Source organism: Dermacentor silvarum, chromosome 10, assembly GCF_013339745.2.
Source record: "Dermacentor silvarum isolate Dsil-2018 chromosome 10, BIME_Dsil_1.4, whole genome shotgun sequence".
NCBI lineage: Eukaryota > Metazoa > Arthropoda > Arachnida > Ixodida > Ixodidae > Dermacentor > Dermacentor silvarum.
Genome location: NC_051163.1, coordinates 13,142,072 through 13,153,207, shown reverse-complemented (window position 1 = coordinate 13,153,207; position 11,136 = coordinate 13,142,072). Strand labels below are relative to the sequence as shown.

Genomic DNA, 11,136 nt, shown 5'->3' with positions numbered 1-11,136 from the left:
AAACATTACACTACTTCTGTGAAGACACGTTTCACTTTCGTGTTCTATACCGATTCCTATATAAGAGGGATCAACCACATTTTTCCAGTTTATCAAGAACGTCTACTTTTGGCGAGCTCTTCGTGACGTGCCTCCTCGTATTTTAAACGTAAAACGCGGCACGGACGCTGCTCTGTATCTTGCAAAGTATGAAATCCGGGGGTGTGTTCTGTAAGCGTCCACCTAGTGGACATGTCCATTCCGTCTGCTGCTGGAGTGCTGACTGGCTGGTTGTCAGTAGCGCACACAGGATCTCTGCCAGGGGGGGGGGGGGGTTGACAGTTGGCCAGTACCATCTAAACAGCACTAATTTCGATTTCTTCACGGGAAATTGTCAAAAAAAAATGCGCTTTTTGCGAGTGTGCAGACGATTGCGCGTCTTACATCTTAGTTGCAATACTCAAATGCTTAAGGAAAAAAAGGGGGTTAAACAAAAGGGGGGGTTAAGTCGGCCTCAGGGGGGGGGGGGGTTCCAACCCCCGAATCCCCCCCCCCCCTCCCCCCCCGTCGGTGCGCCACTGCTGGGTGTGTCTGTCTCATCTCCACGCGCACCTCAGCCCAGCCAATCAGAACTTTCGCAGCAGACGAAATGAACATGTCCACTAGGTGGAGCTTACAAAATACCCCCCCCCCCCCCCCCCCCCCCGACTTATTACGCGGTCCCAAATATCTGCCTGCACTTTCACACAGGAGCTACTCAGCGTTTATACTGCCGTACGTACGAAGCACAGGACTTCCTGAACATAGAAGTATACTCACTAGAATGATTTTAATTACGAAAAAAAAAAAAAGAGTCCGAGAATTTCGTATTGAGCTTTGATGGCCAAAACAATTTCCATGACTTCAATTCAGAAGAAAATACAGCCTAAAAGAACACTAAAGAGAAAGATTACTTGAACTGTGTGCATTCGTACGTTAATCTTCTACAATGCCAAAAACACAGCCACTCTTACCGCGAGAAGAGTCTTTGTGAGCTGGAAAAGACTCGATATATGAAAGACGGGTGGCGACGCCGTCTTCAAGTTTCGGCACTAGTACGCCGTGACCTCACTGATTTTGATGTAGTCTGCAATCTCGTTATCGGTGAAAATGGACCACATTGTATCCTCAAGCAGCCACAGACCACGGCGGCCACATTTCGATGGGGGCGAAATGCGAAAACACCCGTGCACTTTGATTTAGGTGCACGTTAAAGAACCCCAGGTGGTCCAAGTTATTTCGGAGTCCCCCACTACGGCGTGCCTCATAATCAGATCGTGATTTTGGCACGTAAAACCCTACAATTCAATTGAATTATTAATTAATTAAGCAGCCACAGACTCAACTTGCCAAGTGTGAAGAACCTTTAGTCAGCCACAATGGCCCAATCACGATTAGATACTGTGAAATCCGTGATGGCAGACCGACGTGCCGGCGCTGCGATTTCGGCGTGAAATTCAAGAAAATGAACTTTGACCATCATTTTCTCTTTTAATAATCAACATGTTCCCGCAAAATTAAGGTGGATAGAGTATTAAAGAATAGTTTATCGGTATAAACAGATTTCTTGTTTCTTTTTAGTGCCCCTTAAAATTTGAATGTTTCTACATCGCTGGAAGCGAATGAAGGGACTTCTCCCGCCGGATATTGCGCGCACGATAGGAGGGATATCTGGAACCGATAGAGCATGTTATGGATTTCTGACGACGAAGTGTGACACCGCGTATAGGCGTTTCGGTGGCCGATCAAGGAGCACGCGTCGTATCTGCCAGGTGTGAGACCATACCTGAGCAGAGCGCATCAGGTACACTGCTTATTAGACGGTTGCCTGGCGACGTACCTTGCTGCTGGCCGAAGTTTATAATTATCTGTTGAGGTGTAGGCTGGGACTCGTCTTAAACTGTTTATGTACATGATATGGGCGCTAGTTGGCTGCCGAAGAGGATGAAGAATGAAGTCCAGTCATCGATGGTTAAAAAAGGAAGGACGCGCACTTCACCTTGCGTTTTTGATGACTGTTCCGAATTATTGTTTGAAGCTTTACAGTTAGGCCGCAGCCATAGGGCAACTTGCAATGATCTTCATAAGTTTGTAGAAACATCGGACAGATGTGTGCCATAATTCTGCTGCGATTCGTTTTTTGTCACGTGTTTTTTATTTACAACTTTTAATTTTGCTGCAATCCCACAGCAACGGCCTATTTCTGTTATGTTGCATATGCTGACATTTGATTGCACTTATAGTTATTTAATTTCTCAATGACTGACCAATGCTTCTCGTGGGTACGTGCCGTGTGTTAAGGAATCGACATCAACATTGACAACGGGCTCGCGCCTCGAAGAGAATGACGGGCGCCTAAAAGATTCTTCTGGAATACAGGAGGGGCCAGATTCGGGAGGCCCCCGCCCTAAATTACGTCAGACCACCCAAAAATTCGTCACACGCAACGTGGTGAGTAAGTGCGACGCGCGACGTCCAGGCAGAGTGTCGGAACCTTCCGATAGCTGTCGAACCAGCCAAGCGAAGCCATGGCGTTCAGTCCGACGCGACGCGAAGAGATCTGCCGCCTGGCGCGCCAGATCAGCTGCCAGTCTCTTCAGCTCAAGGACATAGTCGACAACATCTACCAGCGCAACCAGAGTCCCGCGAGGCCCTCTTCGGCGGCCGCGGCATTCCCGAGCAATCCTCCGGATTTTACGGTACAACAGTCCGTGACGGGAGGCAGTAAGGGTGGCGGCCGCAGGTCCTCGGCCATGCCTCAGACCGGCAAAGACTTCTCCGTGAACAGCAAGGTCACGACCGGCGCTCCGGGACGCAAGGGTTCGACGACGCAGTTCCTGACGGTCCAGGTGCCCGTCTCGATGGCGTCGCAGTTCATGGCCACGCAGAAGTTCGACGACGGCGAGATCAGCGCTCGGCAGTCCGTGTCCGGATCGCTTGGCTCGGACGAAGGCCCCAAGATTCCCACGACGAGTCACATATCTCGGAGGCCCAAGCCTCCGCCGCCTCCCAAGCCCAAGGCGGAGGAACCGGAGCCCGAGCATCCGCGGCCCTACGAGGACGACCCGATCTGGGAGGTGTGGGAAGGCAACATGCTACGCTTGATCCAGCTGCTGAAGATGCTGCTGCAGGAGCTGCGCACCGTGTCCGATTACACCAAGATCGACGAACCTACGCTGATGTCGGCCGCTGGCGTGGTCGGGAGCGGCGTGCCCTTGGCCGAGGCGATGGCCTCGGACGCGTTCGCCACCAAGGTCGCCGCCAGCAGTATCATCGGCGGCATGCACAACCGAGAGAACGTGAGCAACGCGCTGAGCAACCCGGCGCCGTTCCCGCAGCTCTACGCGCCGCCGCCTAAGGTGGTGATGTCGTCCGAGCAGCTGTCTGCGGAACCGGCCCGCGAACGCATTGACCTGAGCGTCTACTTCCGCAAGCTGGCATCGCAGATGGACGCGCTCACGCAGTCGCTTAAGCCTAACCCTTTCCCGCCGCACGCCGGAGCTCCCATGGCGAATAGGTACGTTGTCAAAAAAAAAAAAAAAAATGTGCATGCATGTAGTTTCGCGCTACATATCTCTTTACGAGTATTGCTCTTTCATCATATCCCATTCGGTCTCATATTATCATATATGTTAGCTAAAATGACCAAATTTACATAACTTTATTCAAATTGGCCCTGGGGAGACTGCTTTGAAAGCAAGTCAAGGTGCTGGGATGGATGCTGTGTGCATTTTCTAGTGAGTCGATATCCACAATTACGGACTAATTCAATATTTATTTGTTGTGCAGTCAACCAACGCTGTATGTCTTCATACAGAGAATTTAATTCCCAGCTAAACATCTACGCACCAGCTAACTGTTAGGTATAGCATACTCGTTCGTCATTGCTAAGGAACGCAGCGTGTCTAACATCCCGTCAGGAATGGCAGTGCCTTCAGTAAAGCGGTCGTCCGTAGCACTTTGAAGTGAAATATTTATGAATTCCGGCAGAACCCATATCAAGATGGCGGTCTTTAAATGTTAATCGAGAATTATCGGGAAAGGCTACAGCATAGAGGAGGAGGAGGAGGAGGAGTTGGCGGTTCATTTTGCCAAACACGTCTGCGGTGGCCTCAAGAAAAAACAATTAAATGTGACGTTTAGGCCCCTCCTTAATTTTTTCCCTTCCTCCGTGCTCCGTAGGCTGATCCCTCTCGAGGAAAATGTCGGCCGGCTCGCGCACAATCTCGCGGGTGTCTCGAGGGCCATCGCGAGACCCGTTGACCCACTCGATGCCCTGATGTCCTCCAGGGCGGCGGAGGCCAGGACCGGAGGCCCAGCCGGACAGCAGATGCAAGTCCGTGCCGAGGCGACGATGGACAACAATGGCGAGGGCCTCGTGTCCATGGCCAACCGGGCGAACGTGAGCTTCCAGCTCGACAAGTCGTCCACCTCTACGCAGCCGTCTACTTCGGCTGCCAGCGGCAAGGGCAGAGGAGGCGTACAGTGCGACAGCATGGCGCCGCTCGTGGCGAGCGTCAACCAGCTGTCGACTCACATGAACGAGGTGCAGGACTTGTTCCGGCGCGCCATGGGTGCCAGGCCGCTGCCCAAGAGGAAAGAAGGCCTCAGCATCTCCGAGGAAGAGGACCTGCGCTACTGCATCACCAAGCTCACGGACAACATGGCCAAGATGTCGCGCGATCTGAAGAAGGCTCTAGATGAGCACACTGTAGTGCCCGTAAGCCGTCTCATCGACGAACTGGACGACGAAGAAGAGGATTGCTAGGACCTGCCCGGTCCAGGCTTTTTATTGGTTTTAGTAGGCACGGAGCAGTGCCAGAACTGATTTGCCCATGGGCTTCTGGGCTGTCAGCGTTGCACGGACTGAGCCGACGTAAACGATTACGCTTCCTTTGCTGAACTGCATTTCGTGCCCTCGCTGCCCTAATTGTTGCAACTGAAGCCTCGAAATCGACAAGATGTGCTGCGAGGCCTGACGCTTTGTGATCGACCGCTTCCTGTACGGACATTCAGAGAGTGACTATTCTCCAGCAGCGAATGGTCAGCAGCGCGATTATGTTGATTAAAATATTTCAGCGAGTCTGCGTGGTGCGACTTGCAAAGATCGATCGCTCAGTATGTGGGTTGTCCATAGGCGGCCCGGCCTTACCGTTTACTGCTCTTTACACTTTCAACACAGAGAATAATGTAGGTATTGTAAAATCGTTGCCGTAAACATTAGGACTTGTTAAGTTACATATTGAGCTTCTCTGAGACGTCCTATTTTCATTTAAGCCGGTTTTGAATGATTATCGTGCGTTGAGAACACGGGGTATTTTTCTTCGTCGCTTTGCACGTATATAGGAAAGAGTTTCAGCGCAATGCGCAACACCACAAACTACACAGCACATGTTATGCGTATGTGCCCTTTTCTAACAACGACGATAGAGGGCGCTGGCGAAAATACTGACGAAAAATTGACAGCGTACTTACTGGGATTAGGCGAAAGTTACCTAAGTGTGTCTGAATATTCGAAAATTTAAATACGAATTGAATAGTTCTTGCTATTTGGTTTATTTTAGGTTCCAGAATTCACTATTTCAAGTTGAATATTCATTTCTGTTCGAATATAACGGGGTAGAACAACACTCAAGGTGTACTGAGGTAAATCCCATGCAACGGGTGCTGTTCCGGATAATTCTGCTGCAGGAGAGCGGTGATTGTTGTGCAGGTATCAAAGTTCCCGAGCGATTTCACGAAACAGATAACTTCTGCTCAATAATTTCCAGTTTTTTCAGGAATGATGCCTCGCTTTTATTTAGCGTATTAGTGTGGTCCCGATTTAGGCAAAGCAAATTACGATTTTCTAGTCTCACCATGTGTGCGTCCCATTCAATGTGCGGTATTGTAGTGAGAGAGAGATAAACTTTATCGATAGAAATAATAACCAGAGTTGTTGTGGGTGGCACCCGAAGGGGCATAGCTATTGGTTGGGGCCCCTAGTCCGGGGCTATTACATTGTGGAGATGGGTTTGCACAAGGCTTACCCTACGAGCGACGGTCAGGAAAGGGCACGACGCTCCTCCACTCCGCAACGCACAAAGGCGCTACGGCAGGGTTCGTCGACTCTCCGACACGGCGCAGAGAAGGCTCCGGAGTCAGATCGCCAACAAACACGGGTTTATTCACCCAAGGTACAGCTCAGTGCTACAGTCACGGCGCTTACGGGCCAAGGCTCGCCGCAAGACCGATCGAGTACGCGCGCCCGCTGCGCTAGGGCTAACCGGGTAGCGGTCCGCCAAGCGCGATAACGAGGAGTCGCGAGAACAAAGGTCTCATGTAGCCACCTCGTTGCGAGCCTGTGAGCCTCTCTCGCGGCGAGGAAGCGCTCAGCGGACGAGAGCTCGGGTGGAGAGGGTGCCCGGGGGCCGCCGCGCGGGAGGCCAATCAGGGCGCGTCCCGGTGACGTGTTCTCGCGGGGCGAGTCCAATCCCGGGGGGGAGAAGCACGGTTTGCGCGGGAAAGTAAGTCCGGCGCGCTAGCCGTGTCCGCCATGTTGCCGTTACGGCGGCGGTTCCCGGGGATCGAGCTAAGCGCCACACGCGAGCTGGGGGACGAGGCGCGGGAAGGCACCTCGATCCCCACAACATTGAGCTCCTTCAGCGAACATAACACCCTAAATGCATCTAATGAGTCGCTTTCTGTTTGAGTACTGTTGTCCTGATGCACCAGATACGATCGCCTTTAAGTTGTTGTTCATTTACAATCACTCCTAGTACATTGCATGTATATTGCACATTACCTTCGATCATGTTTAAAATTAAGTCAGAAGCGATTACGTGAGTTATTTATATAGGATATAAAGTCAGATGCCTGCCAAACTGCATGTACGAAAATTGAATGAAATTCTTGATGCCGGCCTTCGCAAAAATTAACACCAATTTTATGTAGTATGCTGTATCGTCACAGACGACGAAATTTAAAGTACCTGTGAAGTGCGTTTCGAACACCGCAACATGAGAAGAAAATACAGGATGTAGCAGCGGCATGTGAAACTGTCCACACAATGTTACATCTTCATATGTGTGTTTAGGCAAAGAAAAACTGTTTTTACCGCAACGAACATGAGGAAACAGCAACTTTCTCTACGTACATCATCCAGCCATGGTATTTACACAAAAATTGGCTTTTATTTTCGTAACACGTTGAACCCACTTGAAACACGTAACGTTGTAAGAACCGATTTCAAAAGCGATTATTTCCGTAACCTTCTACGCTTCTACATCGCAGTCGTAGGTGATTAGCATTCAGTGCGTGCGCCTGTACGATCCGTCACAATCCGTTAAATCCTATGAGCACATAATAATTCTGGTACAACAGGCTATGATCTTGAGTACTCATGTCAGAATTGAGAGCGTCCACTTTCGATCTCGAGTGGCGTGCCTTTATTACAACTACGCGTAAACCGTTGTCATGGTAACGGGTACACAGTACACTCTTCCGACACGCTGGGTATCGCCAGTAAAGCGAATGGAATGGCAGAAGTGGGTTTTTTTTCTCACACAACAACTTATTGCGGAGAACCACGCTGTAGAGGTGCTTGCGACACGCTGACTCTTCACAAGCACGTCGTGGTCCTCACGTTCAGGCTGGTGCGTACAGGATGCACGAACGTTACGTTTAAAACCTAGGATTTCACTGGAAAGGGTCAGAGAAGAGTTAGCGTGTAAGAATGGATGCGTGGGCGATGACGCGCACTTCCACCAGACAGCTTAGCTATAACTTTCATAAGATGGCCCGCAAAGAAAGCCCGCGAAACACAAAAAAGTTTAGAGACTTTTGGGCTAGTTGGTTTGATACAGTTATTGGGACCATAGCGCTTAGGTGACGCAGACAAAGAAGAATGACAAGGACGGGCGTCCGTCCTAGTCCGCGTAACCTAAGCGCTATGGTCCCAATAACTGCGATAGCATTCAAAGATCCTTGAATGCTTCTCACGCTTCCCGGCAACTTTGTAAAGAGAGCGAGTAGATTTTAATGAAGAGAAGGGAGGAGAGGTCGGTCTGGAGAGCGTGTCTCTAGCCTGCTATACTCCTCACTGGGGTAAGGGGAAGTGGGAGATACAGGGAGAGGTAGGTGGCAGATGATTGTGATATCGTACAATGAGCTACTATTTACACACGTTGTCCAATACGTGGTTGTGCACTTTTCGCATACTAAACGCAGGAGTAGTGTTGTCCACACAAAACGTCATCGCACAAACCCATTTCGCGCACTGCACACTGCACAAGTCCTACAGAGACGACCGTCTAAGCCCGTCTCACACATAAAGTTCAAAAGTGATCTTATGGTGCGCTGGGCATGATCAACGCTTCTCCATGCGCCTAAAACCTTGGCTTCCGAAAAGGGGCGGGAGTCCAAACAGTCAACACTACGCTTTAGTGTACTTCGCTCGGCCGCATATTGAGGTCACACGCAAAGTATGTGGTCTATTGTCTCGGGAGTGTGACAGACGCTACAATCAGGGTCCCGTTCTCGTCCAATCTTGTGAAGGTATTTGCGAGTGTGCGCCACACCAAGCCGTAATCGATGGATTAGTGTTTCCTGGCCTCTCCGCATCCGAAGTGGAAGTCGGAATCGCAAACCAGCGTCAAGTCTATAGAGGCGCTCTTGCCGATGTTCGGGGTTGTCCCATTGTTGCTTCATAGACGTTTTAATGGAGTTGTGTAGCAAGGCGTTGATGTCATAACGGCAAAAGGGAAGTTTTATAATCTTCCCGTCAGTGTGCGCCATTTTTGCTTCTGCCTCAACCTGCTCATTAACGTTGTAACTTTGTAAAGAATGTAAGACAAGGTGTGAACACCTTTAGTGGTTAAATAACTATTTAGTGTCTACGGAGGGCCTACGGTTGTGGTTCGGAATGATTTTTTGTCAAACGACAAAAAAAGCACGGGGCCTTTAACGCTATAAAATATATATATATTTTTTATATCGCGTTGAAAAGTGCCGCGCGACTAGTCGTGCGGCACTTCTCGCGTGCTTTTTGTGGGCTTCTTTCAGGCTTGGAAAACACTTTTATGTAGCACGTATTGACCAAAAGAAGGATGGATCGGCAGTTTTACGGGATGGCCTACCATTTTCTGATTGACAATCTTCCTCTGGTTATAATATTTGAGAAGTGAGTTAATTAATGATGACTAATTATGCAATTAGGCGAAATCTAAAAAAGTCGGACTTGCTCCAAGCGACGGCAAACAACATTATATTGATTCTGTTTAGCTACGTGGTACTTGCATATCTTTATATTTTGGCACAAGTTACGTGAAACACCCTGCAAATTACACATAATAGAGGTGCGCTTACGCGCACTGCTTTGGCAGTCAGCATACAGGAATTATATAAGCCCGTTCGCTGGTACCTTCATTCGAAGCACGCGCACCTATAAGCTTCGTATCTAGATCCATAAGTATATTCGGTGAGGAAATGACGAACGCCAAACCACTGGGAAAAGCTTCGCTTGAAGACTGTTCTTCAGTGTCGACTCTAGTTCATGTCGTCATCTGCACGTGACGCCCCCCGATGGTGGAAAAGTTGAAAGACGCGGCTATTCCTTCCTCCTTCACCGATTACTTCACCTCGAGTTCTCATACCGAGCTAATTCACCTCGGTGCTGGTTTACATGTAAACAGCAGAGCATGGCGTCAACAAATGGCCGCAATTAGCGACGTGAACGCGCTGTCCAGGTGCAGTGTTTTTCTCCGATGCAGCATTGGCAGAGTGCCTGAGCATGTCTGCAACGCATTCAGAAACACCATAAAACACTCGGTCGTTCTTTCGCGAATCTGCTGCCTGTGTGTATGCAGCTCAAGAATCACCGCCGGATTGCATATCCTCCCGAGACCCGAATACAACTATGTGGTATATGTACGCAAGGGTGGCTGACTGGGTGTGTTGGTAAATTTGCGTCTTAGGACGACGATCTACATGGAAGCGAGATAAGTGACAGGAAAGAATGCTGACTTGCAACAATTTTTATTGTGCACATAACCAAGGCTTAAATACCACGCTAATGCACAACAGAAAGAACAGAAGGGTAGCACGTGTTCGGGACGCGGCTTCCAACATACGATATGCAAATCATGTGACTAAATATTGCACTTCTTTATCGCTCAGTGACAATGAAGGCGCACTTACACAACGTTCTCCAGACTTGTGAATTTCAAGCGCTTCAATAAATTCTCTAGTATGTTTGCTTTTATGGCGACTGATAATTTGTGTGCTATCGAATAAGGGTTTGGAACGGTGGTCTCGGCAATGGATGCCGAGATGACCAGAAACGGAGTTAAAAACATGATTATTCTGCTACTTTAATTGTTCGTTGAGACAGCGTCCCGTTTGACCAATGCATTCGCGACCGTAGGAAAGAGGAATGCTGTAAACAACACCTACTGCGCACGCAACAAAGCGGTTGTTATTTTTGGTTCTGCAGCTATTTTCTTTCTTCAGGATTGCAGTTAACCTGCCTGCATAAGCGTGACAACTTATCTGGTGCCGAAAACACGACATCGACGCCAGCACGCCGACCAACTTTCTTGAGATTATGGGACAATCTGTGAATGTAAGGGATGACGGCGACTCTCTTCCTGAGAGTGGCAGAATCAGGGTCGCGAGTTTTCTCTTGCTTTTGCAAGCTTCCCGCTACTGACGTCACTAGACTGCCCGGGTAGCCCGATTGCTCAAGCCTTCGGGCCTGTTTCCCGAAACTAGTTTCCATTAAGTGGTGGCATGACTTTGAAAGGGAATTATTGAAGTATAGGTTAACGATTCCTCGCTTTATAAGCTTTGAATAGGCTGAGCTAAACGGTAAAAGAGCTTTGCTAGCTCTGGGTTCATACATCCAGCACAGCTGATTGTTCCTAAATACCTAATCTAGTCGGCAACTGGCAGCTCATGGGTCTAGACTAATATGGATGAAGACAACCTTCAAACAGCGATAAAGCAGCACGCCAGCTAGTTTAGACGGTGTTGGCGTCAGTATCTAAAAGAACTAAAAAATAATCTACAAAGCTAAAGACTTTGTCCACGAAAGACGGAAGGCGTTTGGATAGCACACGGCCGTGAGTGGCTAGCAAGATG

At 49.2% G+C, this 11,136-nt stretch overlaps 1 protein-coding gene across 2 annotated transcripts; it reads left to right on the top strand.

Moving 5' to 3' along the window:
* The first annotated feature begins 2,324 nt into the window (after positions 1-2,324).
* LOC119466232 (uncharacterized) lies at positions 2,325-5,114 on the top strand. 2 transcript variants are annotated; one of them, XM_037726711.2, is made up of 2 exons: positions 2,325-3,535; positions 4,309-5,114. In XM_037726711.2, exons 1-2 carry the CDS (start codon positions 2,547-2,549, stop codon positions 4,784-4,786), a joined length of 1,467 nt encoding a protein of 488 aa, XP_037582639.1. In that variant the 5' UTR covers positions 2,325-2,546; the 3' UTR covers positions 4,787-5,114. The 2 variants fall into 2 exon arrangements, with proteins under 2 accessions (XP_037582639.1, XP_049513658.1); XM_049657701.1 differs by having other exon boundaries at positions 4,201-5,114.
* Positions 5,115-11,136: the final 6,022 nt, after the last annotated feature.